Raw genomic sequence first — 23,774 nt, 5'->3', positions numbered from 1 at the left:
TTATTTTTCTAGCTGGGCACCATAGCTCAATGGTTAGACCCTGGCCCTGCAAACACAGGGCAGTGAATTCGAACCTCACCTGGGTCTGATTAAGAAAGCAAAGAAAGAAAGAAAAAGAGTCCTTCCAGCTTAAGCAAGAACAAGACCCTGTCTCTAAAACTAGCCTGGTATTGTGGAGGGCACCTGTAGTCCCAGCTACCTGGGAAGCTGAAGCAAGATGATCGACCATTTGTGCCCAAGAAGAGTTTGAGGTTGTTGTGAGCTATGATGCCACAGCATTCTACCAAGTGAGACCAAGTGATACTGTCTCAAAAGGGGCACTTTCGTATTTTGAGATGGGGTCTTATTATGTTGCTCAGGATAGTCTAGAACTCCTAGGTTCCAATGATCCTCCAATCTCAGTCTCCAAAGTAGCTGGGATTACAGCTGCACCACTATATACACCTCAACAAAATTTTACTTATGAAACTAAATGTAGCAGGTAAGGTAGATCTATAGATTACTAAGGCTGTCCACTACTTTTATAGACCTTGTATCTGTGTAAAAGTTGGATACTACTTTCATAAAGATAAAATTAGTCAAAATAATTATTTTTAAAATTTTACTCAAATCCTAATAAAACATTAACTGTAATCTAAGAAATTTTAAGTTAACTTATAACAACTGGTATAGTCAGAGTAAACTTTGAATGTGCTAGGTTTAAAAAGTACATGGTTCTCCAGTACCCAATATATACATGTAACAGAATTCATCCTGTACCCCCTAAATCTATTACAACAAAAGGAAGGGGCAGAGATGGCCTTCTTTAAAAAAAAAACAAAAAACTCCATTTACTTTTTTTTTCCAGACCCATATTATCTTTATGTCCTCCAAATCATCTTTTAAAAATGTGAATTTTAATAGGTATGACTAAAAAAATATACGTTATACATGCATATTTTGGAAGATTTACAAGTTGATGACAAAGATGACATGAAAGTCAAATATTAGGGGGAAAGAATGATTTAGAAAAGATGAGAAAAATGCAATATCTAACCAAATTCTAAGTTGTTGAATGGGTGGTATTTTGTTTAGTGCCCTTTGATAAAATCAGCATCAGACATTTGGGCTCAGAAAACACTGTTTGTCTTCCCAAACATTCACCTTGTTTGTTTTTGACCAACTGGAAGTTCTCATTTTGTTCAGCCCAGATCCTGTCCATTCTTCACTGAACGGTTGTTGCAAACATAGCCCACAAACCCTTCTGCTTACAGGCAAGCTCAGCACAAAATGCCGTGATGCCTTGAAGAGAATTATACCATTTGGTTGCCCAAGACACAGACTGATGAGAATTGCCTCAATCCTGTGATGTAAACAATGCCCACTAATGACAGAAAACTCACCCAAGAGGCAGTCAGGAAGAGCACTAATATAAAAGCACCATAACTCTACCCAAAGATTAATGGCACCATGTTTCTACCTACCTACACCTTCATAAAATACTTTGAATACTTGTTTTTTATCTACTCAGGTCTAGGCTAGTGATTTTGCTAATCACTTGACTTTAAAAAGTAAAAGCAGACAACATTAACTATAATTTCCTTTATTAAAGGTAAGCTTCCTTGGCACATGGTGGATAAAATATTGTTACGGCCATGAAGTTTGCTGAACACGTCCACACTATTTGCTTCAATCCTGTGTGACCCCGTGTTTCAAACTATAGTTGCATCTGATTGTCATGAGGGATAGAATCAGCACCATGGTGAGGGTGAACTTTAACACAAAGCACCAGTGTCTTCAATTACCAGCATATCTAATGTACAAGAACACTTTGAAGCATTCTTAAGAGACAAACAGAAGAACTTTAAAAACCATTATTCACTTCTATTCTCTCTCCTTTTTTTAATGTTGGAGAGACAAAAAAATTAACTTGTGATTATGTTTTTGACCTAGGTTTAAAGTTGATTCCTCAAATCAGAATAAATCACATTTTCAAGAGGAAAAAAAAAAAATTAAAGAAGAAATCCTTTCTTTTGTGGGAAAAATACCCATTTTCAGGGATGGAGCACATTATTTCAAGTGTTTTATAAGTTTTAAGGAATCCTAAAAAAAGATTCAAAGAATGGAACATTCACTCATTTTTGATTTTTTTTTTTTTTTTTTTTTTGTAGAGACAGAGTCTCACTGTACCACCCTTGGGTAGAGTGCCGTGGCATCACACGGCTCACAGCAACCTCTAACTCTTGGGCTTACGCGATTCTCTTGCCTCAGCCTCCCGAGCATCTGGGACTATAGGCACCCGCCGCAACGCCCAGCTATTTTTTTGTTGCAGTTTGGCCGGGGCGGGCTGGGTTTGAACCCGCTACCCTCGGCATATGGGGCCAGCACCCTGCTCACTGAGCCACAGGTGCCGCCCATTCACTCATTTTTGAAGTTGAGGGCAGGTGCTTCCCACTACATTAATCTGCCCCCCCCTCAAAAAAAGTGATTTCAATAAACTGAACATATGTGTTGGGAAATGTTTTTTTCCAACTTTTTTTTAAATTAAATCATAGCTATGTACATTAATGAAATCGTGGGGTACAATGTGCTGGTTTTATATACAATTTGAAATATTTTCATTAAACTGGGTAACATAGCCCTCATGGTATTTTCTTAGTTATTGTGTTAAGACATTTATATTCTACATTTAGTAAATTTCACATGTACCCTTATAAGATGCACCGTAGGTGTGGTCCCACCAATTACCCTCCCACCACCCATCTGCCCCCTCCCCTCCCTTCCCTATCTGTGTTGGGAAATTTTTATGTTGAAAATCTTTTATAGTACTAGACTGAGCGTGATGGCATAAATCATATTACTCCTCTCTTGGGGGATGCCTGTGGCTCAGTGGGTAGGGCGTCGGCCCCATATTCTGAGGGTGGCGGGTTCAAACCCGGTCCCTGCCAAACTGCAACAAAAAGTAGCCGGGCATTGTGGCGGGTGCCTGCAGTCCCAGCTACTTGGGAGGCTGAGGCAAGAGAACCACCTAAGCCCAATAGTTGGGAGGTTGCTGCGAACTGTGACACCACGACACTACTAAGGACGACAAAGTGAGACTGACAAAAAAAAAAAAAGGATAAATATGACTCCTCTCTTTAACCAGTTTACCCTTTCCACTTTATTCCTATTTCCATGAAACTAGGCCTTAGATAAGTTTGAAAAAAAGTACATTTGCGCCTTCTCTCAACAGACTCCTTACCAGGACTGTGAGGCCGCCACCGCTCTCCATCTCTTCTTGATCCAGCTAGTCGCCAGCCTCCATCTTCCTCCTCTCCATTTTGTTCCTCTCTAAAGATACGCCAATTTTCACTTTCTGACCGTATAAACTCATGCTTTCTCCCTACTGACGCTGGTCCACCTTCATCAAAATTTGGTCTCCCTGTAAAGGAAATAAGTAAACATGTAAGTAAACACGTGCAAAGATTCTGAAAACAAACTTTACAGCTCAAATGAGGCTTCCCTGCAAATGTGTCCATGTTAACGTTCAGGAAGAGAATAAAGCAACTTTAAACATATACATATATTACTAGACGCATTTCTTTTTTTTGTGGAGACAGAGTCTCACTCTATCGCCCCCAGTAGAGTGCCATGGCATCACACAGCTCACAGCAACCTCCAACTCCTGGGCTTAAGCGATTCTCTTGCCTCAGCCTCCCGAGTAGCTGGGACTACAGGCGCCTGCCACAACGCCCAGCTATTTTTTGGTTTTCAGTTCAGCCGGGGCCAGGTTTGAACCCGCCATCCTCGGTATATGGGGCCGGCGCCTTACCGACTGAGCCACAGGCGTCGCCCTACATTTTATATTCTTAGCATCAATAGTAATGTAAGATGTACCAAAGGTTTATGTACTACATATATAATGTCCCCATTAGCAGTAAATATTTGATTGTTCCTGCCATAATATAGTAAGTCTAAATAGGATGCCTCTAAAAATTAAATTAAATTAAAATGCCGTGTTGGTTTTTGCTTGGTCTAACTGAGTGGACTTCCTAAGGAGAAAGAGGAGTAAAAGGGCACCTGTGTGCATGTTTGACTCACAGCCAAAAATGGTGTTTATGGAAAACTTCAGATGGAGCAAAGAGGCACTCAGCCAACAAAATCTACAGCTGTGATACTTGGAGCTTACAAGTGCCCAATCTCCAAAAGCAAAAGTGGAATTATGGGATAGACTTTGAAGCTTGTTTATGTGCAAATTTTTGTAAAAAGTGATTTTGTATTCCTCTTTTCAAATACATATTTTCTGATCAACATTAAGAATATTTTCTAATACCAAAGAAAACAGTGAAAGAGAATCTTCCTCAAGTGTTGGTATTTCTCCTTCTACAATTACTTATAAACAAGACTGAGGGTGGCTAGGATAGAGAACCTTAACTTTTCTCCCAGCCTAACCCCTCAAGGATAACAACTGTTCAGCTGGTTAAGATGAGTCCTGCAAAAACAGTCATGCCTGGATGCAGCATATCAGAGTCTCTTTTTTTTTTTTTTTGTAGTTTTTTGGCCAGTGCCGGGTTTAAACCCGCCACCTCCAGTATATAGGGCCGGTACCCTACTACTTGAGCCACAGGTGCCACCCTATCAGAGTCTCTTTGAAAAAGCTCCTCATACCCTTTAAATATATCCATAATCCTACCACGTGGTCAGGAGGAGGCTACCTAAAGTAATCACAAGACAATCAGTAGGTAGGCCTGAACATACCAACTAGAAAGAGACCAGGCATCTTCTAAAGAAATGTAAGTATACCAGCTAGAGAGCATGTAACTAGGAGCTGAAGTTTAAAAGCTGTGAAATTGCCTATGCAGGAAACTGAACTTCAACTAAAGGTTTTATTTTTTTTAAGCACATGTGGTACATTTATGGAGTAAGTGCTAATTACTTCAGTCAGAAAGAAAATCAAATACTTTTAAGGAAGAATTAGATTTAATAAAGAATAATTTACAGGCGGCGCCTGTGGCTCAAGGAGTAGGGCGCCGGTCCTATATGCCGGAGGTGGCGGGTTCAAACCCAGCCCCGGCCAAAAACCACACACACAAAAAAAAAAAAAAAAAAAAAAAAAGAATAATTTACCTAGTCTTTGCACCTTCCTTAAACATCATTTTGAATAAAAGCTAAGTCAATCAATGAACAGGTTATCTATCATTTATGTTCATTCACAGAAGGGATGTTTAAGAGCCATCTCCAATTACTTTGCTATGAAGAAAAAAATCGAAAAATCTGAATCACAAATTCTGCTTAGATGAGAGTCAGTGTGTTCTAGGATGAAGTGGGCATATCGTCTGTGCCATCACCAATGTCATCCCAGTGAAGAAGTCCAGAAGATACCACCCCCAATATATGCTGCTTTTGGTATGTTAACTATTACTTCAAACTGAAAGCCGCTTAGGAACAGCAAATACAGGAAGGAGCCTTATCTGAGATCCAACCAAGACGACTAACCTTCTCACAAGAGAAAAGACTACAGTTGAGACCTCACTCAAATGATCTTTTTGTCACAGGCTGGCACCTATATTCCCAGACAGTTCCTCTTGGAGTTAACTTTTATTACCTGAGAGACTTCAATTACATAATGAGACAACCTTTGCTCTCATATATTTCCTCCTCTCATCCAGAGCTTGTCGACACCTCCCTCTAGAAGCCCCAATTCTAATTCTAAGGACATTAATCATCTGGCCTTGTATTTTGTAAGTCTCCTATGCGTATGCACATATTATAATAGTTTTTCTCCTGTTAATCTATCAGTTTATTTTATAGACTCAATCACTGAACCTTTCAGCAAAGAGAAAGTCTTTTCTCTCCCCTACTTCAGTTAACCTCAACCAGAAATGAATTTAAAAGTTCACGCTACTATAATGAAAATGCTAAGCTCCTGAGTAGGCACTCCAGAGCCGGTCTACAATACTCACAGTTAGCAATTCGGAATCACTGTTTATAAAACATAGGCAACTTTCAAATTGTAGAAATCCAAAAATCAGAAAACTTCATTTAAGATAGTTCTTTGAGAATCATTCTGCCAAATGATTTTTGCCTCAATATATTCTGAAATTACTTATATTATGGGAAGAAGTTCTAAATTTAGTAAAAGCCTTTACTATCTCACCTATTATGTCTACTCAAGACACATGGCAGATATGCTTCCTAGAAGGCAATGTTATACTACACTGGCTGTAGCTTTTTTATTGTTTTTGGTCCCCCAACCCCAATAGCTACCTGGGAATTGATGCCTAGCAGTATAATTCCCACCAGTACGTGCAGGTAGTGAATAACACACTACAAGTCCCTTCTTTATACTTTACACTCTTTTACCTTCCCTAGTTCTGAAGGTCAAAGTTTCCAATGCTATGTCTGAACTTGTATTGAAATGTTTGCCATTAATAAAACAAAGAAGGAATTAATATATTTTTTTTTAATTCAGGGTAAGGGAGAGGATTCTACAAAGGCGGATTTCACTTTCTAAGTAGCATTATATTGGTCTACATTAATAATTCTCCCAGCAGGCCTTCCATGGTTTTACTTTGAACAATCACAGTCCTTGTTTCTCAGATCCTCTTACATGTGACATTTGGTCAAAGTTTTAAAATCAGCAAGTAACAGAGGAGAAGAAAAATACTGTTCACTGAAACCATTACACAAATCTACACCATAGCTCATTTTGAGGTTATTACAACCTGGATCACAGACATTTTCTATTTCAGTGTTGTGTTAAATTTTCAGTACCCTGAACACTATGTTTGAATGTATTTCATTATATTTATCAGGGAAACATCCCCTAAAGATCACTAAAGCAAACCTTAAGAAAACCCTTCAGTTTTTTCATACAGGAGTGCTTTCTAAAAATAAATGCAAGGTAATGAGCAATTACTTTTACTCCTATTATTCATGCAGTCTTTTTTTTTTTAAGTCTATTTCCTTGCAAAAAAAGATTTCAGGTAACTAAATTACCTATGTTTATATTATTAGTTCTGGAATTAATGGTAGCCACTCTGATGAGATATGAAAAGAATACTAGGAAAACAATTCATTAATTTATGCCTAAAAGTCCTTATCCAAATAAATCTTCCCCAGAGAAATGGTGGAAAAAAAGATTAGTAAAGGAAATACCTCACACTTCAACATGCTATATAAGGAAAAACGGCTGAAAGGAAATCTTGCAGGGAATTTTATCCCTTTGAACTTTCAAATAAACTCTTAAGTAAGATTATGCAAACTTACTAAAGACCGGTCCTGATTAGAGGGAAAAAATGCACCCCTTCTCCAAGTCAGTTCTGGAGGCTTTCTCCAGAGTTGTTAAGGTTTGTGTTGGGTAAAGAAAGACCTCCTAACAAACCAGCATTCTTTTCCACATGATCAGAGCTAATTGGCCCCCCTGCAGACTAAGTGACCAATCACATCAACTTCAGCTGAAACCAGCCCCCACAACATTATAAACAGAGGAATGTAAGCCTTAAAGCCAGTCCAAGAAGAGAACCTATAAACTAGACTTGTAGATTAAAATTATCTGATCAAAAAGACTCTGCAAACTTCCTTTAAGACCTACCTTGGCACATAGGCTGACCCAGCAAAAGAACTGGTGAGTACATGAAATAATATTCATTCTTATTTCTTTCTTTAAGGGGAACAGGGAAAGAAACTGAATGGCAAACAGGGACAGAGCTAAATTACTTCCAACAGATTTTTTAAACTAAGACAGTATCTACAGGGTCACACATTAAGCTTCTTTATTCTTTTTCCTTAAATTTAAAAAATAGAATAACAGCCCTATTGAAAGCATTACTGGAAAGTTTCTTAATTTACTAAATGCATATTAATTCTTCATTATAATATATAGAGGGAAGAAGGCCCTAGAAAAAATTGAATGGCTTTTAAAAATTGTATCTTTTTCTTCTGGAAGAGATTTTAAAACCCTAAAACGAGCATATAAAAACAAATGCCAAAGAGTAAATCATTTTGGTTTTATTTTTTTAATCCATGATAAAAGTGGAGTATCCTAATCTTAAATTTTTTAAGCATGGAATTATTAATGAAATTAGTAGGTGTTTCTACAAATATGGAACTAAAATACAAAAGAATCTCTGAGGTTATATAATAGGGTTAGAACTCATACTGTTTGCCCTAATTATGGAGGGCAGCAGAGATGATTATAAGACCTTCAACACAATCTTGAAGTGTTTACACCATACATAGGCAATCCATAGTAATACTGCATTAATTTAACATTTGTAGTTAGTCTCTATCTTAACTGTTTAGACTGAACTATGCTACTACTTTATATCAGGGCAACAGAAAAGACATAATTGTATTAAGTGCCTCAACCTAACGATTAGAATGAATCCATTATTTTGACAACCAATGAAGCTGCCTTACTATCATTTTTATAAGTAGTATTTTTCCACCAAATATTTTACAGCCCACACACAGATACAAGCAAACCCTCCCAGTCTTCCATTCTACTTTCTATTGGGATCAGCTGACGAGAATCATATAAATACAAACCAAGACAAAAAGCACTCATGTGCCTGTGGAGACATGACAATTACATAGAAAGATAATAATAAAGAAAATCCTACACATATCAAGCAACACTAATATAATCTATAAAAACCATACAGACATAAAACCATAGGAAAAAAAGAAGACAAATTATACAGGAAATCTGCATCAGTTGTGGGAATTGGAAATAAATTTATAAATTTGTTGAGCTCTAAGGAATATTATTTAATTTCCTCTTTTTCTCCTTTGTCAATGGAATCGGATGATTTGCCCAGAATGACACAGCTACATAATCAACAGAGCCAGAGCCTGATGGCCATATCCCCCCACCCTGTGCTCCATGTTAAACCACACTGACTACCTGAATAAGCCCAAAGAACAGGGGGCGTTCAGAGGGATCAAAATCTTACTTCCCTAAACTACTCCACTCGCCAACACAGACCAAACCAGATCCATTTTTTCTAGGGCCTTCCTCTGTCAGCAAAGTCTTAGGTTTAAAAAAAAAAAAAAAAAAAAACTGCTTCGGGCGGCACTTGTGGCTCAAAGGGGTAGGGCACAGGCCCCAGAAGCCAGAGGTGGCGGGTTCAAACCCAGCCCCCAGCCAAAAACTGCAAAATAATAATAATAATAATAATAATAAAATAAACTCTGGTTTTTAAAAAAAACTGCTTTACTGTTTTGATATTAGCCTTCTGACTTTCCTGTTCACAGGTTTTTCCATATATTTAGCTGCAAAAGAAAAAAATGAAGCTGTAAAAAGCCAAGAGTAAAAGTGCTATAAAAGTTGTAGGTAACAAGTGAAGTCCTGAAAAAGTCCAATTAAGAATAATTAACAATAGCCATGGTCTATATAGAAAGACTATCTCACTAAGTAATAAATACATTTTTAGAACTTTCTTAAATGAAGTATGTTGAAAATCAAGAATCAGGGAGCTTTCTTTTCCTCAAACTTTATGAAACATTAAGCACTCTGCAGTGCTTACCAAGACAGTGATTCCACAAGCTAGACAAGCTTCCGTATCCAGACAGTGAAGGGCATTTTCACCCACTTAGGAAGCAACAATGAAGAACAACAAAATTGATGACACGCTTTTTTTTTTTTTTTTTTTGGTGGTTTTTGGCCAGGGCTGGGTTTGAACCCACCACCTCCAGCATATGGGGCTGGCGCCCTACTCCTTTCAACCCCAGGCGCCGCCTAAGACAAGCCTTTTTGAAAGTACCTTTTTATAATAATCCTTACATTATTATATTCTTCCTCAAGTGTCAGAATCTTTTTAAAAATTATGCTCAACAATATTGTATTTTTAAAATTCTCATTTGGCAAAAGATAAATTTGTCAATGCTATGTAAGAAATCTTCTCTTTGCGCTGTTTAATTTTAATGGTATGCAGAATATATAGGTCACTATGAAAGTTTTGAGACAGACTGTGTCATGGTCCATTATTTCACTTCCAAAAATACATATACTACTAGACTATGTATTAATTCTGATTATACTAACCTTCAAATCTTTTTTTTTTTGGCCGGGGACAGGTTTGAACCTGCCACCTCCAGCATATGGGACCGGCGCCCTACTCCTTGAGCCACAGGCGCCACCCCTAACCTTCAAATCTTAAAAGTCTTCTTTAAGTGAAAGTCTATGTCTGACCTACAAATCATCTGTCTGAACCTAATAAGCATTCTTTTTTTTTTTTTTTTTTTGTAGAGACAGAGTCTCACTGTACCGCCCTCGGGTAGAGTGCTGTGGCGTCACACGGCTCACAGCAACCTCTAACTCTTGGGCCTTACGCGATTCTCTTGCCTCAGCCTCCCGAGTAGCTGGGACTACAGGCGCCCGCCACAACGCCCGGCTATTTTTTTGTTGCGGTTTGGCCGGGGCTGGGTTTGAACCCGCCACCCAGAACAAATAGTCTGAGATGGCTCTTCAACAAAACTAGTCAAATGAAACAATGTTATTCACAAAGGCCAACCAGGCCAAAGGTCTGTTTTTGAGTCGGTTTAGCACTGACTCTGGACTTACACAGCATGGGATTCAGACCCATCACTTACTACTTCACTGTGCCTCAGTTTCATTACCTGTAAAATGTGAATCATAATGGTACTTACTACTGTGAAAGTTAAGAAACATTACAATGAAGCAACTAATACTTACCAAGAGCTTAGCCCTGTGCCAGGCATTGTCTGTTGACTTCATACAAGTTAATACATGTAAAGTTTTTATACATTATTCCTGGCATACTAAATAATATGCATTGTTAATATCAGTAATCACTACTGTCATAAAAATCAAATAAAGTTAACAATGGTTTATTTAGGACAGAAATTTGAGACAGTTTAGGGCTAGTAGGTTAGGGTTAAGTTCCAAGGGAAAGAAGAGCATGCATTAAAGGTGATAAAAATCTGGCTGTGGGTGGCGCCTGTGGCTCAGCGAGGGTGGCGGGTTCAAATCCAGCCCCGGCCAAACTGCAACAAAAAAATAGCTGAGCGTTGTGGCGGGCGCCTGTAGTCCAAGCTGCTTGGGAGGCTGAGGCAAGAGAATCGCGTAAGCCCAAGAGTTAGAGGTTGATGTGAGCCGTGTAACGCCACGGCACTCTACCCGAGGGCGGTACAGTGAGACTCTGTCTCTACAAAAAAAAAAAAAATCTGGCTGTAAAAGCCTATCTTGAGAATGTAATACCCATCATCTTAGAATTTTTACTTCACTAAATTCTGAACAGCTTCTTTTAGTGAAAAACAAAACAAAACTGGTTTTAAAGTTTTTTTGTTTTTTTTTTTTTTTTTGGAGACAGAGTCTCACTATATCACCCTCAGTAGAGTACCCTAGTGCCACAGCTCACAGCAACCTCAAACTCTTGGGCTTAAGCAATTCTCTTGCCTCAGCCTCCCAAGTAGCTGGGACTACAGGTGCCCGCCACAACGCCTGGCTATTTTTTTGGTTGTAGTTGTCATTGTTGTTTGGCAGGCCCAGGCTGGGTTTGAACCCGCCAGCTCTGGTGTAGGTGGCTGGCACCCTAGCCGCTGAGCTACCGGCACCAACCCACAAATGGCACCTAATTCAAATAACCAAAGCCCCCATTTGCCTTATACAGATTTCTTTATGTCTGAGCACCATGCAACCGCATCTGAAATGGACAATAATGTCTATTTTGGTGAGATACCAAAGAATTAGAAATAATACAGTATGAAAACACCTAGCACATTGTCCATGAAGATTTTACTGTTATTTCCAAAAGGGCATAAGCAGGTCTCCTAAAACATTTGAAGAATCTAACAAAATATTAAATAGCTATGCCAAGAAAAAAAAAAAAAACACTAAATAACATGATTATGACAACTTGATAGGATAATTACAAAACATTAGTGCACTAAGATTTTTTAGTCTATACCAGGGGTCCTCAACGGGCCACATGCAGCAGTGTGATTGTATTTGTTCCCATTTTGTTTGTTTACTTCAAAATAAGATATGTGCAGTGTGCATAGCAATTTGTTCATAGTTGTTTTTTTTTTTAAACTATAGTCCGGCCCTCCAACGGTCTGAGGGACAGTGAATTGGCCCCCTGTTTAAAAAGTTTGAGGACCCCTGGTCTATACTATGAAATTGAAATGGCCATCAAATCTAAATAAGCAATCATCCCAGCATTCCATCAGTAGCTCAAACCTGAAGAAAATACAAAAGAATATCTCTAATATCACCAATAAATGTTAAATTAGCCTCAAAACAAATGGAGAAAGTCGTATATATCTAGCTGGCCAATGTCCAATTCCACCAACACAGAAAGGCTGTCCCCAAGCCCCAAAGTCCCTAGACATAGGAATTAGCAAACCTAAGCAACCACCAAGCTCCACGTGTCTCCAGTGCCCTTCTTAAGCAGCACACAAAAGGCAGGAAGGAGGGGCGCAGTACTCTCCAGGGCGTCTACTTCTGAAGGAAGCAAGCAGAAAAACCAAATACAAATTCACACTGTTGGGTGCTTGGTTTGGCAGCATGTATACTCAAGTAAGCTCATAGTGCTGAACTGTGGCAAAGCACTGAGCACTCAGGGAAGAAAGGCCACATTTCCTATTCTGTTTCTGGAAGCCATTAAAGTCCTAAGACACCATAGGCACCTTTGTCATATACAAGGATAATCACAGGAAAGCACACATCAGATTTCTACTCACCACATAGGGAAAAGCATAATCACTAATAAAAATCACTTACTGCAGAAATCAAATTTTATTAATTATCTTTTAAAAACTAATGTTTGGGCCAAGGATGGTGGCTCACACCTGTAATCCTAGCACTCTGGGAGGCTAAGGTAGGCAAATTGCTTGAGCTCAGGAGTTTGAAACCACCCTAACAACAATGAGACCCCGTTTCTACTAAAAAATAGAAAAATTAGCCAGGTGTTGTGGGGGTGTCTATAATCCTAGCAACTTGAAAGGCTGAGGCAAAGACTGCTTGAGGTTGCTGAGAGCTATGATGACACCATGGCACTCTAACCTGGGTAACAGAGTGAGACTCTGTCTCAAAAAAATTTTAAAAATTCAAAATAAATAAAAATTTCCATTTGATCCCTTGACAATTATTATACTTTATTAAACTCTTGAAGCTTTTTCTTCTCATTAACTTACTTTCAAAGCTGATCTTATCTAGAAATGCCAACCTGGAATTTCCTATTTTGCCAAGAAAACAATTCTTTCTCTACTTTTCTCAACTCCAAAATCTGAATATTCAAAGAGCCAGGGCACAAAGAATCTATGAATATGGTCACAAAGTAACAAAAACAAATAAAGCCCACTCAAAAAACTCTGAATACGTTAATTATAAAGCATACATTAGAACTGTGGATTTCAAAAGCTTACCACAAATGTCTTGTCTGACTTCAAAAGATTTACAGTTTAATAATAAACTTCAAATGATTTTTTTTTATTTTATTTTTTTTATTTTTTTATACTTGTAGCAAGGATTACTATCAAATCCCACTCATTGGGCCAGAGACCCTTGTGGTGTTAGCGAAAAACTTGCCTCTCATGTAGCACAAACTTCAAATGATTTATGTTTATTCACACAGAAAAACATTTATGTAAAGTTCTTCCTAATTACGAAAAGCTATTGTTTACACATAACATGTATTTAGTCGCATCAATAAATATTTGCTGCCTGTACTTGTGGAAGTATACAGGGGTGTCCAACAGGCACAACTCACAACCCCTACCTATAGGAATTCTAAAATATACTTGTAAAGGGTTAAAATGTCACAAAGAATATTTTAACAGTTATTAGACAAAACTATAGAAGAAGATATCCTAAGGTAACTAACAGTTGATTAGTAAATAAATAACTTAGTCAATAAATGCCCTCTTAAGAGAGGAAAGAGAGCTGGGAAAGTCTACCTGAGTGTAGTCAGAGAAGAATTTCCAAAAAAGGAGAAAGCGCATGAGGTCTCAGAATTCATGAATATTAACTGTGAAAGAGTAAAGAGCTTATTAATTTACTCTCAATTTCAGAAAATACAGCCTGAGATGGACAGCAGTAATTGCAAAGTTATAGCTCCTCTCCTAAGTCAAAGATACAGAAGAATGGTCACGAAGGATGGCCATAGCACACTTCAAATGGATGGCGCTCAAAGAGGTCTTGCTTATCTTCGAGATGCTTGGGGAATCCTAATGGACATGCGCTGGCGCTGGATGATGTTGGTCTTTTCTGCTTCTTTTGTTGTCCACTGGCTGGTCTTTGCAGTACTCTGGTATGTTCTAGCAGAGATGAATGGTGATCTGGAACTAGATCATGATGCCCCACCTGAAAATCACACTATCTGTGTCAAGTACATCACCAGTTTCACAGCTGCATTCTCCTTCTCCCTGGAGACACAACTCACAATTGGTTATGGTACCATGTTCCCCAGTGGTGACTGTCCAAGTGCAATCGCCTTACTTGCCATACAAATGCTCCTAGGCCTCATGCTAGAGGCTTTTATCACAGGTAAATTGTCTTTGTTCTTAAAAAACTGTGTTTTGGAAAGGGTATTGGAAGTAATTCTGTTATAGAATAATTTGTCTAACGGGTACAATGAACACTTTCTGGGTGACGGGCACACTTACAATCCTGACACAAGCATTAAGTGACACATATAACCAGAAACATTTGTAACCCCATAATATTTTGAAATAATTGTTTTATAACAAAGAAAAAATATGTATTTGTACCAGTAGCTAATAAAGCCAAAGACAGAAACAGTCTAGGGTCAGACAGTAGGAAAAATGTATAAAGAACCTAATATTTAAATTTTACCCACTTATGAATAATGACACTAAATTGCAGAAATAGCCTACAAAAAAATTAGCAAAGATTTAAAAGGAATTTTTCACGGAAGCTAATCATTTTGTTAAATAAGTAAATAAATATGTTCAACACGTATTTTGATGAAAAACCCTTCCTTCTTAACTGGGCTAGGTAGAATGTTCCCCAGAGTTCATTCTTTCAACATTTACTCAACATCAGTAAGCCCAAAGCACCACAGTCAGCATTATATTTTAGAGAACAAGTTATATATGTACATCCTTAGTAAAATGCACTGGGAAAATGTTCTTAAAGACTGTGAAAATTTAGGCCAGGTGCAGTGGCTCATGCCTGTAATCCCAGCACCCTGGGAGGCTCAGGTGGGTGGATGGCCTGAGCTCACAGGTTTGAGACCAGCATGAGATCTCGTCTCTAAAAATAGCTGGGCGTGGGCGGCGCGCCTGTGGCTCAGTGAGTAGGGCGCCGGCCCCATATGCCGAGGGTGGCGGGTTCAAACCCAGCCCTGGCCAAACTGCAATAAAAAAATAGCCGGGCATTGTGGCGGGCGCCTGTAGTCCCAGCTGCTTGGGAGGCTGAGGCAAGAGAATTGTGTAAGCCCAAGAGTTAGAGGTTGCTGTGAGCCGTGTGACGCCACGGCACTCTACCCGAGGGCGGTACAGTGAGACTCTGTCTCTACAAAAAAATAAATAAATAAATAAAATAAATAAAAATAGCTGGGCGTTGTGGCAGCTACTCAGGAGGCTGAGGCAAGAGAATCAATTGAGCCCAAGAATTTGAGGTTGCTGTGAGCTATGATGCCACAGCACTCTACCAAAGGTGACAAAGTGAGACTCTGTCTCTAAATAAATAAATAAATATTGAGTAAAATCTGCTTATAAATCTGGTAACACATAAGAGTCTTTCTTCTAATAAAGTAGGGTCAGTGTCCTTTTTGCCTCACATATAAAATTAAAAAAGAAAACAACTAACTCCTGTAATCCTAGCACTCTGCAAGACCAAGGTGAGAGGATGCCTTGAGCTCAGGGAGTTTGAGACCAGCCTGAGCAAGAATGAAACCTGTCTCTACTAAAAATAGCAGGTACTGGGGAGGCTGAGGCATGAGCATCACTTAAGCCTAGCATTTTGAGGCTGGAGTGAGCTATGACTCTAGCTAGCTAGGACAACAGAGTTAGACTCTTATCTTAACTGAAAAAAAAAAAAAAAGAAAGAAAAGGAAGAAAAAAAGAGAAAGGAAACATAGCTTTAATTTACTATCCAGTAAAAACCTGATAAAGTAAGCACTGGGACATAAGAAGGGTAATCTGTAATGAAATCCCAGTGTGCTACCAACCAGCTCTATACACTACATCTCTCCTTTTATAAAGTTTAGAGTGGAATCTGTAAACTTAGATAGACTTAAACTTAGATAAACTTAGAAAAAACTTCTATCTTTTTCACTAACCCCGTAATGAAACTTGAAATTTCCTTCTATTATCAATATAGACAACAAAAATCATTAGTATCAGCAGTATCAGTAATTTTGATACAAACGGAAATCACAGGTATTTTCATATCAAACTACAATATTTCAAAATGACAGCATTAAACTCACCACTAGATTGATATTTAATACATTAATAAAGTATACATAGTACTGTAATTTTTTAATATTTTTAATATTCAGTAATATTTTAATATATTTGGTTCCTTTTAAATGTATTTTATTTTTAAACACTTAAAACATAATTCTGATAAATACTCCATTCATAGGCCTCACCAGGCTGCTGAAAGGATATGAGGCACACAAAACTGGTTAAGAAATCCTTATCTAGGCTCGGCGCCCATAGCACAGTGGTTGTGGTGCCAGCCACATGCACCGAGGCTGGTGGGTTCAAGCCTGGCCTGGGACAGCTAAACAACAATGAAAACTGCACAAAAAAAATATCCAAACATTGTGGCAGGTGCTTATAGTCCCAGCTACTTGGGAGGCTGAGGCAAGGGAATCACTTGAGCCTAAGAGTTTGAGGTTGCTGTGAGCTATGATGCCATGAGACTCTATTTAGGGCAACAGAGTGAGACTGTCTCATCTATAGCTTGGGGTGAAAAAAGAACGTACTTGAATGGGTGCAATCAAATGACCTTAAAGCCAGTCTTCCCTCAAAAAAGGTCTGCATAAGTTTCAAAGTTAAAAAAAAATTCCTCAATGCATCACTCATTCTACTAGTCCCCTCCCCAGCACAAATCATTCTACTTTGAATCTACTCTCTACAAAGTAATGATGACAAAGTAATCTGGTTATAAACAAACTGCATTTATTTTCTATATTTTAAGTGGGGGCAGGAATATAGGAAATGGCAAATTCTTTGACTTTGTAAGAAACTAAAGGATAAAGTTTTACATTACTATGTAACAAAATCAATTTTGCTTTATCAATTTTGAAATCATGGTTTTTAAACACAAACTTATGTATACTTTGAAAAACTCTTCAGGTAAATGAGACTACTTAAATTAACAATGAATTCAATTCCTGACTCATGGGAAGGTATGGCACCAAGAAATGTATATAATTATTTGACATACCTTTCTCATTCAAAAAAGGTATTGACACTTAAAGACTTCATTCTAAAAAAAATTCAATGGTTTCTAATTTAGGTGCCTTTGTGGCGAAGATCGCCCGGCCAAAAAATCGAGCTTTCTCAATTCGTTTTACTGACTTAGCAGTAGTAGCGCACATAGATGGCAAACCTAATCTTATCTTCCAAGTGGCCAACACCCGACCTAGCCCTCTAACCAGTGTCCGCATCTCAGCTGTACTCTACCAGGAAAGAGAAAATGGCAAACTCCACCAGACCAGTGTGGACTTCCACCTTGATGGCATCAGTTCTGAGGAATGTCCATTCTTTATTTTTCCACTAACCTACTACCATTCCATTACACCATCAAGTCCTCTGGCTACTCTGCTCCAGCATGAAAACCCTTCCCACTTTGAATTAGTTGTATTCCTTTCAGCAATGCAAGAGGGCACTGGAGAAATATGCCAAAGGAGGACATCCTATCTACCCTCCGAGATTATGTTACATCACTGTTTTGCATCTCTGTTGAGCCGAGGTTCCAAAGGTGAATATCAAATCAAGATGGAAAATTTTGACAAGACTATCCCTGAACTTCCAACTCCTCTGGTCTCTAAGAACCCAAACAGGACTGACCTGGATATTCGCATCAATGGACAAAGTATTGACAATTTTCAGATCTCTGAAACAGGACTGACAGAATAAGACTTATCTATGCCCTCCTATTTTTTAATGTATTAAATATACCCAGTCAGTTATGCAGCTACTTTTCCTTCATTGTATCTCATGTTTTTTTCTTTTTTTCAATGCTGATGACAGCTCTCAGATTACATCATGGTAATCATGCCTATGCCCACAAAAAAACAGCTGAGCTAACAATACATATTCTGGAAACATAACATTCTACCTTACCAAGTTTGTATCTGTGTTATACCTGCAAAAATCAGAGTAACTCAATTTGACAGACACTTATACAGAAAAGCTGCTGGTGAACTTATAAAGATGTGGTATGGTACCAATTCTGAAGGTAAAATGGACAGTGATATTTAACACAGCTGAACTATAATCAAGCATACAGCTCTCATTTTCATCTGCAAATTGAAGCAAGAGTCTAGTTTCAAACCCAGCTCCCTGGGTAGAATAATGATTTAAAAATATTTAGTGAACATCCTTGAAAAAATAACTTTTTTTCAAGACAGCAAAGATTATTCTTTTGGTTCTTTATACTACAAAACTAGGGTAAGTATTACCTCCTTTATTTTTAATAGCTAAGAACAAAAATCCACAAGAAAAAACCAAAGTATACACTTATACATAATCCTAAAAGCATCTGAACAAGACATCCAAACTCATATGGTTCATATATCAGTGGCAGAAGGTGATGAGAAGAAAGTTAAGATGAGCTCCAGCTAAAAAGAAACCTACAGGGTGGTATTTTTGGCAAGGAGATACAAAATTATATCTACTTCAAAACTACTTTGCATAATAATCAAATAGTGATTTTAAAATTTTAATCACCTGTTCATCTGAAATGCTTCTAGAACAACCTAAAAATATCCCCTTCCTATAATCCATTCAAAGGCATAAAAAACTACCATGGCTCTAATAATTCATAAATAAAAACATAACACAACCCGCAAAAAAAAAAAAATCTTCAATAGATAAAGCAAAAATAATTAGGCAACAAAGTATTTTCAAACCCAAATGCCTGTTTCCAACTTCAAATAGTTTTTTCTATAAACACAAAAAATGTTTATTCACCAGTAGGAGGCTGGACTAGATGAACCCTATTATTTCTTTCCAAATCTAATACTCGATAAAAATTGTTTTTTTCTGCTTCATCTTCTATTACATATGCTAAAACGAACCCTTTCTATTACATCCAGATTAAGACAATCTTTTGCATGATTTTCATTTCAATTAAAAAAGAAAATGAAAAATGTTACCCTATCAGGTATCAAACAGATTTGTGGCTGTTCTTTTTTGAAATTTCCCATATTCAGGTATTTATGAGAAAAGTGAAGGATTAACCCTCCCCAATGGTGATGATCTAGGAAGGCATCATCTCTTGAAATAAATACTGAGTAAAGGCAAGCAGTTGTTAAAAGCAGGGTAGAGCAGCAAGTAACACTTTTCTATTATTTGACCAAAAGGAAAAGAAAATAAAGAACAACTTTGGAGTCATCTAAGACTGATAATAGCAGAAGAATATCAAGAATTCAGAAAATTATTGTTAATTTCTGCTGTTTCAAAATCTTAGGCATTCATTCTTAAGTAGTATCCAGACCAACAGATGGCTTTTTTCTCCAACCCAGACTACTGTAACCCATAAAGACAGTGGGAATTCTTATTTCTATAATAAATTAATAAGATTCATCTAACTTGTGAAAATAAAGTAGTATTGAAGACTTACACGGTATGTTTTTTCCGCACTACATTACTTACAGAGACCACACACCTTCAACAGCTAAGTGAAGCTGCTGAAGGTGACACAAGTGAAATGAGTTAAGACCTGGGATCTAAGGCTCCACTCAAGTCAGAGCAATCTCGCATCACATTTACTGTTTATACATAAACTTGACACTGGGAAACCAAATATGACTTTCCCTATACACATCCAAAAAACAAAAATGTTGGTAAACTTAATGGTATTTGATAAATATTTTCTAAATTGACAACAAAGAAATGTGATCAAAAACTTTTGTCTATGGGATAGAAATCATCATGATTTAATCACTAATTTCAAAGAATCACAGTACCTAGGTAAGAATTAAGTTCTCTGCAGAGAGACCATTATCCTCTCAGGAAAACGGAGTACACAAAAAGAAAGAGGGAGGAAATAACTGGGAGGCAGTAAATGGCAGCTCTGCCTTCCTAGATGTGCACTGCTAACCTAGAACACCTGGGAGCTTGATCATGGAGCTTAGAATACAGGATTGGGAAGATCATTGTGGAATAACTTTAAAAGAACCTTTGGGGCTAGGCACGTGTAGCACAGTGGTTACAGCACCAGCCACATACATTGAGGCTGGCGGGTTTGAACCCAGAGCGGGCCAGCTAAACAACAATGACAACTACAAAAATAAAATAGCCGAGCACCGTGGCGGGCACCTGTAAGCCCAGCTACTTAGGAGGCTGAGGCAAGAGAATCACTTAAGCCCAAGAGTTGGAGGTTGCTGTGAGCTGTGAAGCCACCGCACTCTACTGAAAGCAACATAGTGAGACTCTGTCTCAAAAAATAATAAAAGTAACTTTGGAAATCAATAAAGACAGCATGACAGTTCTAACAAACTGGAGACAAGCTAGTACCAAAAATCTAAGGGCCTAGTTTTTATTTATTTATTATTATTTTTTTTTTTTTTTGCAGTTTTTGGCCAGGGCTGGATTTGAACCTCTGGCATATGGGGCCGGTGCCCTACACCTTTGAGGCACAGATGTCACCCAAGGGCCTAGTTTTTAAGTATGTACAAGCCCGTATTACCAACTGCCAGAAATAGTCTATAACCAAAACTTGCTGTGTCTATTTCCAAGTATTTCACACCAAAATGCACTAATTAATATCACACCTGGGCTGAGTCTACTGGTATCATCTGGATCATTTATTTACTAATGATCCTTTAATTTCATTCTCAAAGAATCATACTACAAGATCATCACCAGAACTGATCTTCCCTGATGCAGCATTCAATTCCTATCTGAATAGGAATTATAATTTCTTTTTTTTTTTTTTGTAGAGACAGAGTCTCACTTTATGGCCCTCGGTAGAGTGCCGTGGCCTCACACAGCTCACAGCAACCTCCAACTCCTGGGCTTAAGCGATTCTCTTGCCTCAGCCTCCCGAGTAGCTGGGACTACAGGCGCCCGCCACAACGCCCGGCTATTTTTTGGTTGCAGTTTGGCCGGGGATGGGTTTGAACCCGCCACCCTCGGCATATGGAGCCGGCGCCTTACCGACTGAGCCACAGGTGCCGCCCCCAGGAATTATAATTTCTAATATCACAGGGCTTTTTTCACCTCCACATTCTCTGATGGGTGTTCAAAAGGATTACGCATGACTCTTACTCAGACTGTCCACATTCCACTCATTTCTCTTCATATAAGAAGCAAATAAATGATAAGCATCTATTTGGGTATCTCTGAAAAAGAACAATCATTCTGGATCCTTCAGTACTTAAAATATCTAATTTGAAGTCATAAGATATCTCACAATTGATCAATATATCAGTATGTCCCAACAAGTGTAGTATTACTCTTAGAAAGTGTAGGAAATAATTATGAATAATTTTTTTTCTTTTTTTGCAGTTTTTTTGGCCGGGGCTGGGTTTGAATCCACCACCTCCAGCATATGGGGCCAGCACCCTACTCCTTTGAGCCACAGGTGCCACCCAATTACGAATAAGTTTTTAACCTGCATGATTATCAACAAAAGTGGATTATTTGCAGAAAAAGAAAGCTCAGAATTCTTAGCACAGTTAATCTGAAGTAAGCATTTTTACAAAAAGCATTTAGTAAGTCATCACGATATACTAGATATGTAAGTGTGTGGAAAATGCCAGGATATTTTAGTATACTAGTAGTTAGTCTCCTAAATGTTCTGAGATCCTCCACATCAATTTGGTCTTATGGACCTTGTCCTTTCAAAGATACGTGGGTTATGACCCACATATACATGGTACCCCTCCCCCCGCCCCAAAAAAGCACCTTTATTCTTCATAAAGAGTGGCTAGGAAAATTACCCCCATTGGATTAATACAAGTTAAAATATGAGAACCACAAATAAAAAAACTCTCTATCACTCATCTATTCCAAACCAACAAAGTGTGAAGATGTGTCAATAGTTAATACCAAGTTATTCTCAGTTAGGAAACTCACGCTTTTCCAAGGCATTTTCAGACAACTCTAATTATTAAATCTTTTTAAGATTATGCCAAATAATCCTTGAACCTGCCATTGTTCAGCTCCCTTCTGCCCTTTAGACACTCATAAAAATCAAGTCTAATTCCTCTTTCACATGATATTCAAGATAACATTAGTGCACAGTGACCCTCCTCTCCATCTCTGTCCTGCCCAGTCTTGTCTTTTGTCTAAACAGTTTCATTACCTTCATGAAATCCCCATCATGAGCTTCAAATTTCCCAGGCACTCCAGCCCCCTACTCCAATATATGGACACTTTCAAGGTGTGGGCCCAGAACTGAACACAACACGTAGACTATCCTGTGACAACATAGAAGACAATGGGCCTTTCTATCACCTGACTCACTAAGGATACTTTAGTTCCAATAAATACTGCCCACAGGTGTGTGGACATCAGCTTACTACCAAGTAACAAGCACGGCATCATTTGAGAGGTCTGTGCCTTTCCCCAATAGGCTGCTGTTACATGCAACTACTCAACATTTTAAAATCTGTAACTCACTTATGTAAGAGTTTGCATTTTCTACTGTAAAACTTCCATTTGATTAGTTATGGTCACTTGCTCCACCTTCATGCTGATCCCAAGTCCTAACTAATTGTTCCCCTCTATAGCTACCCCTCTCAACACTGAATGATTTGAAAATCTGATCAGTGCACAATATCCTCCAAAGAAAAGGAATGTTTATCACCCAGCACAAGGCCTAGCATATTAAGTAGGAACTCAATATTTGGTGAAAGAACATAAGTTCATGTACTCTAATTCTCAGTGGTCCTCCCTTATCCAGTTTTACTTTCCATGATTCCATAGTCAACCACAGTCCAAAAATAAGTGTTTTAAAAGAGGGAAAGACCAGTCACATTCTCTTTATTACAGGTATGCAAGTATAGAAATAAACATAGTATGCATATATAAAGGGTACAGTACCACTGACAGTTCCAAGCATCCACTGTGAGTCTTAAACAAATCCCCCTCGATAAGGGGGTACTACTGTAATCCTAAAATTCTGTAAGGCATTATCACTTCATCTCATCACTTTGAGACTAATAAATATCTGAGAGCTTAGAATAACCATGATCTTCTGATTCCAAATCCTATGCCACTTCAATGGCCCCTCTTCACCTCTCTGTATTGACTGGCAAAGTATGGAATCAGACAATCAGGGGAGTAGAGGTTCTGACAAAGTCCCTAAGATGAATACTCATCCACTGATCTACAACAGGTGCAAAGCTAACCTAGGCAGGCCAGCATGGTGCCTCACGCCTATAATCCTAGCACTCTGGGAGGCCCAAGCAGGTGGACTGCTTGAGCTCAGGAGTTCAAGATTAGCCTGAACAACAGCAAGACATGTCTCTACTAAAAACAGAAAAACCAGCCAGATGTTGTGGCAGGTGCCTGTAGTCTCAGATACTTGGGAGGCTGAGGCAAGAGGATTTTGCTCAAACCCTAAAGTTTGAAGTTGCTGTGAGCTATGATGTCATGGCACTCTACCCATGGTGAAAGAGTAAGACTCTATCTCAAAA

General features: G+C 38.3%; 2 protein-coding genes and 1 pseudogene across 7 annotated transcripts in view; 1 reads left to right on the top strand and 2 right to left on the bottom strand.

Moving 5' to 3' along the window:
* GIGYF2 (GRB10 interacting GYF protein 2) overlaps window positions 1-23,774 on the bottom strand; it is a 136,688-nt gene that overhangs the window by 60,610 nt on the left and 52,304 nt on the right. For all 5 annotated transcript variants that reach the window (XM_053598312.1, XM_053598316.1, XM_053598315.1 and 2 more), the window contains exon 10: window positions 3,221-3,400. In XM_053598312.1, the coding sequence (XP_053454287.1) occupies window positions 3,221-3,400 (180 nt within the window). The remainder of the gene's footprint in view (window positions 1-3,220; window positions 3,401-23,774) is intronic.
* KCNJ13 (potassium inwardly rectifying channel subfamily J member 13) lies at window positions 7,458-19,749 on the top strand. Of its 2 annotated transcripts, XM_053598324.1 has the most exons (3): window positions 7,458-7,585; window positions 13,996-14,470; window positions 17,420-19,749. In XM_053598324.1, exons 2-3 carry the CDS (start codon window positions 14,011-14,013, stop codon window positions 18,040-18,042), a joined length of 1,083 nt encoding a protein of 360 aa, XP_053454299.1. In that variant the 5' UTR covers window positions 7,458-7,585; window positions 13,996-14,010; the 3' UTR covers window positions 18,043-19,749. The 2 variants fall into 2 exon arrangements, with proteins under 2 accessions (XP_053454299.1, XP_053454300.1); XM_053598325.1 differs by lacking the exon at window positions 7,458-7,585 and having other exon boundaries at window positions 14,001-14,234; window positions 17,420-17,610.
* Window positions 13,441-13,556, bottom strand: LOC128591033 (uncharacterized; annotated as a pseudogene).

The sequence above is a fragment of the Nycticebus coucang genome, chromosome 7 (genome assembly GCF_027406575.1).
Source record: "Nycticebus coucang isolate mNycCou1 chromosome 7, mNycCou1.pri, whole genome shotgun sequence".
Classification (NCBI taxonomy): domain Eukaryota; kingdom Metazoa; phylum Chordata; class Mammalia; order Primates; family Lorisidae; genus Nycticebus; species Nycticebus coucang.
Note: the sequence above shows the minus strand (reverse complement) of the source record. Positions and strands in the feature narration are given on the sequence as shown.

Coding starts and splice junctions, on each gene's coding strand:
- KCNJ13 (XM_053598324.1), top strand. CDS start 14,011: ATGGACAGCAGTAATTGCAAAGTTATAGCTCCTCTCCTAAGTCAAAGA. Junction 14,471..17,419: donor GCTAGAGGCTTTTATCACAG/GTAAATTGTCTT, acceptor TTTCTAATTTAG/GTGCCTTTGTGGCGAAGATC.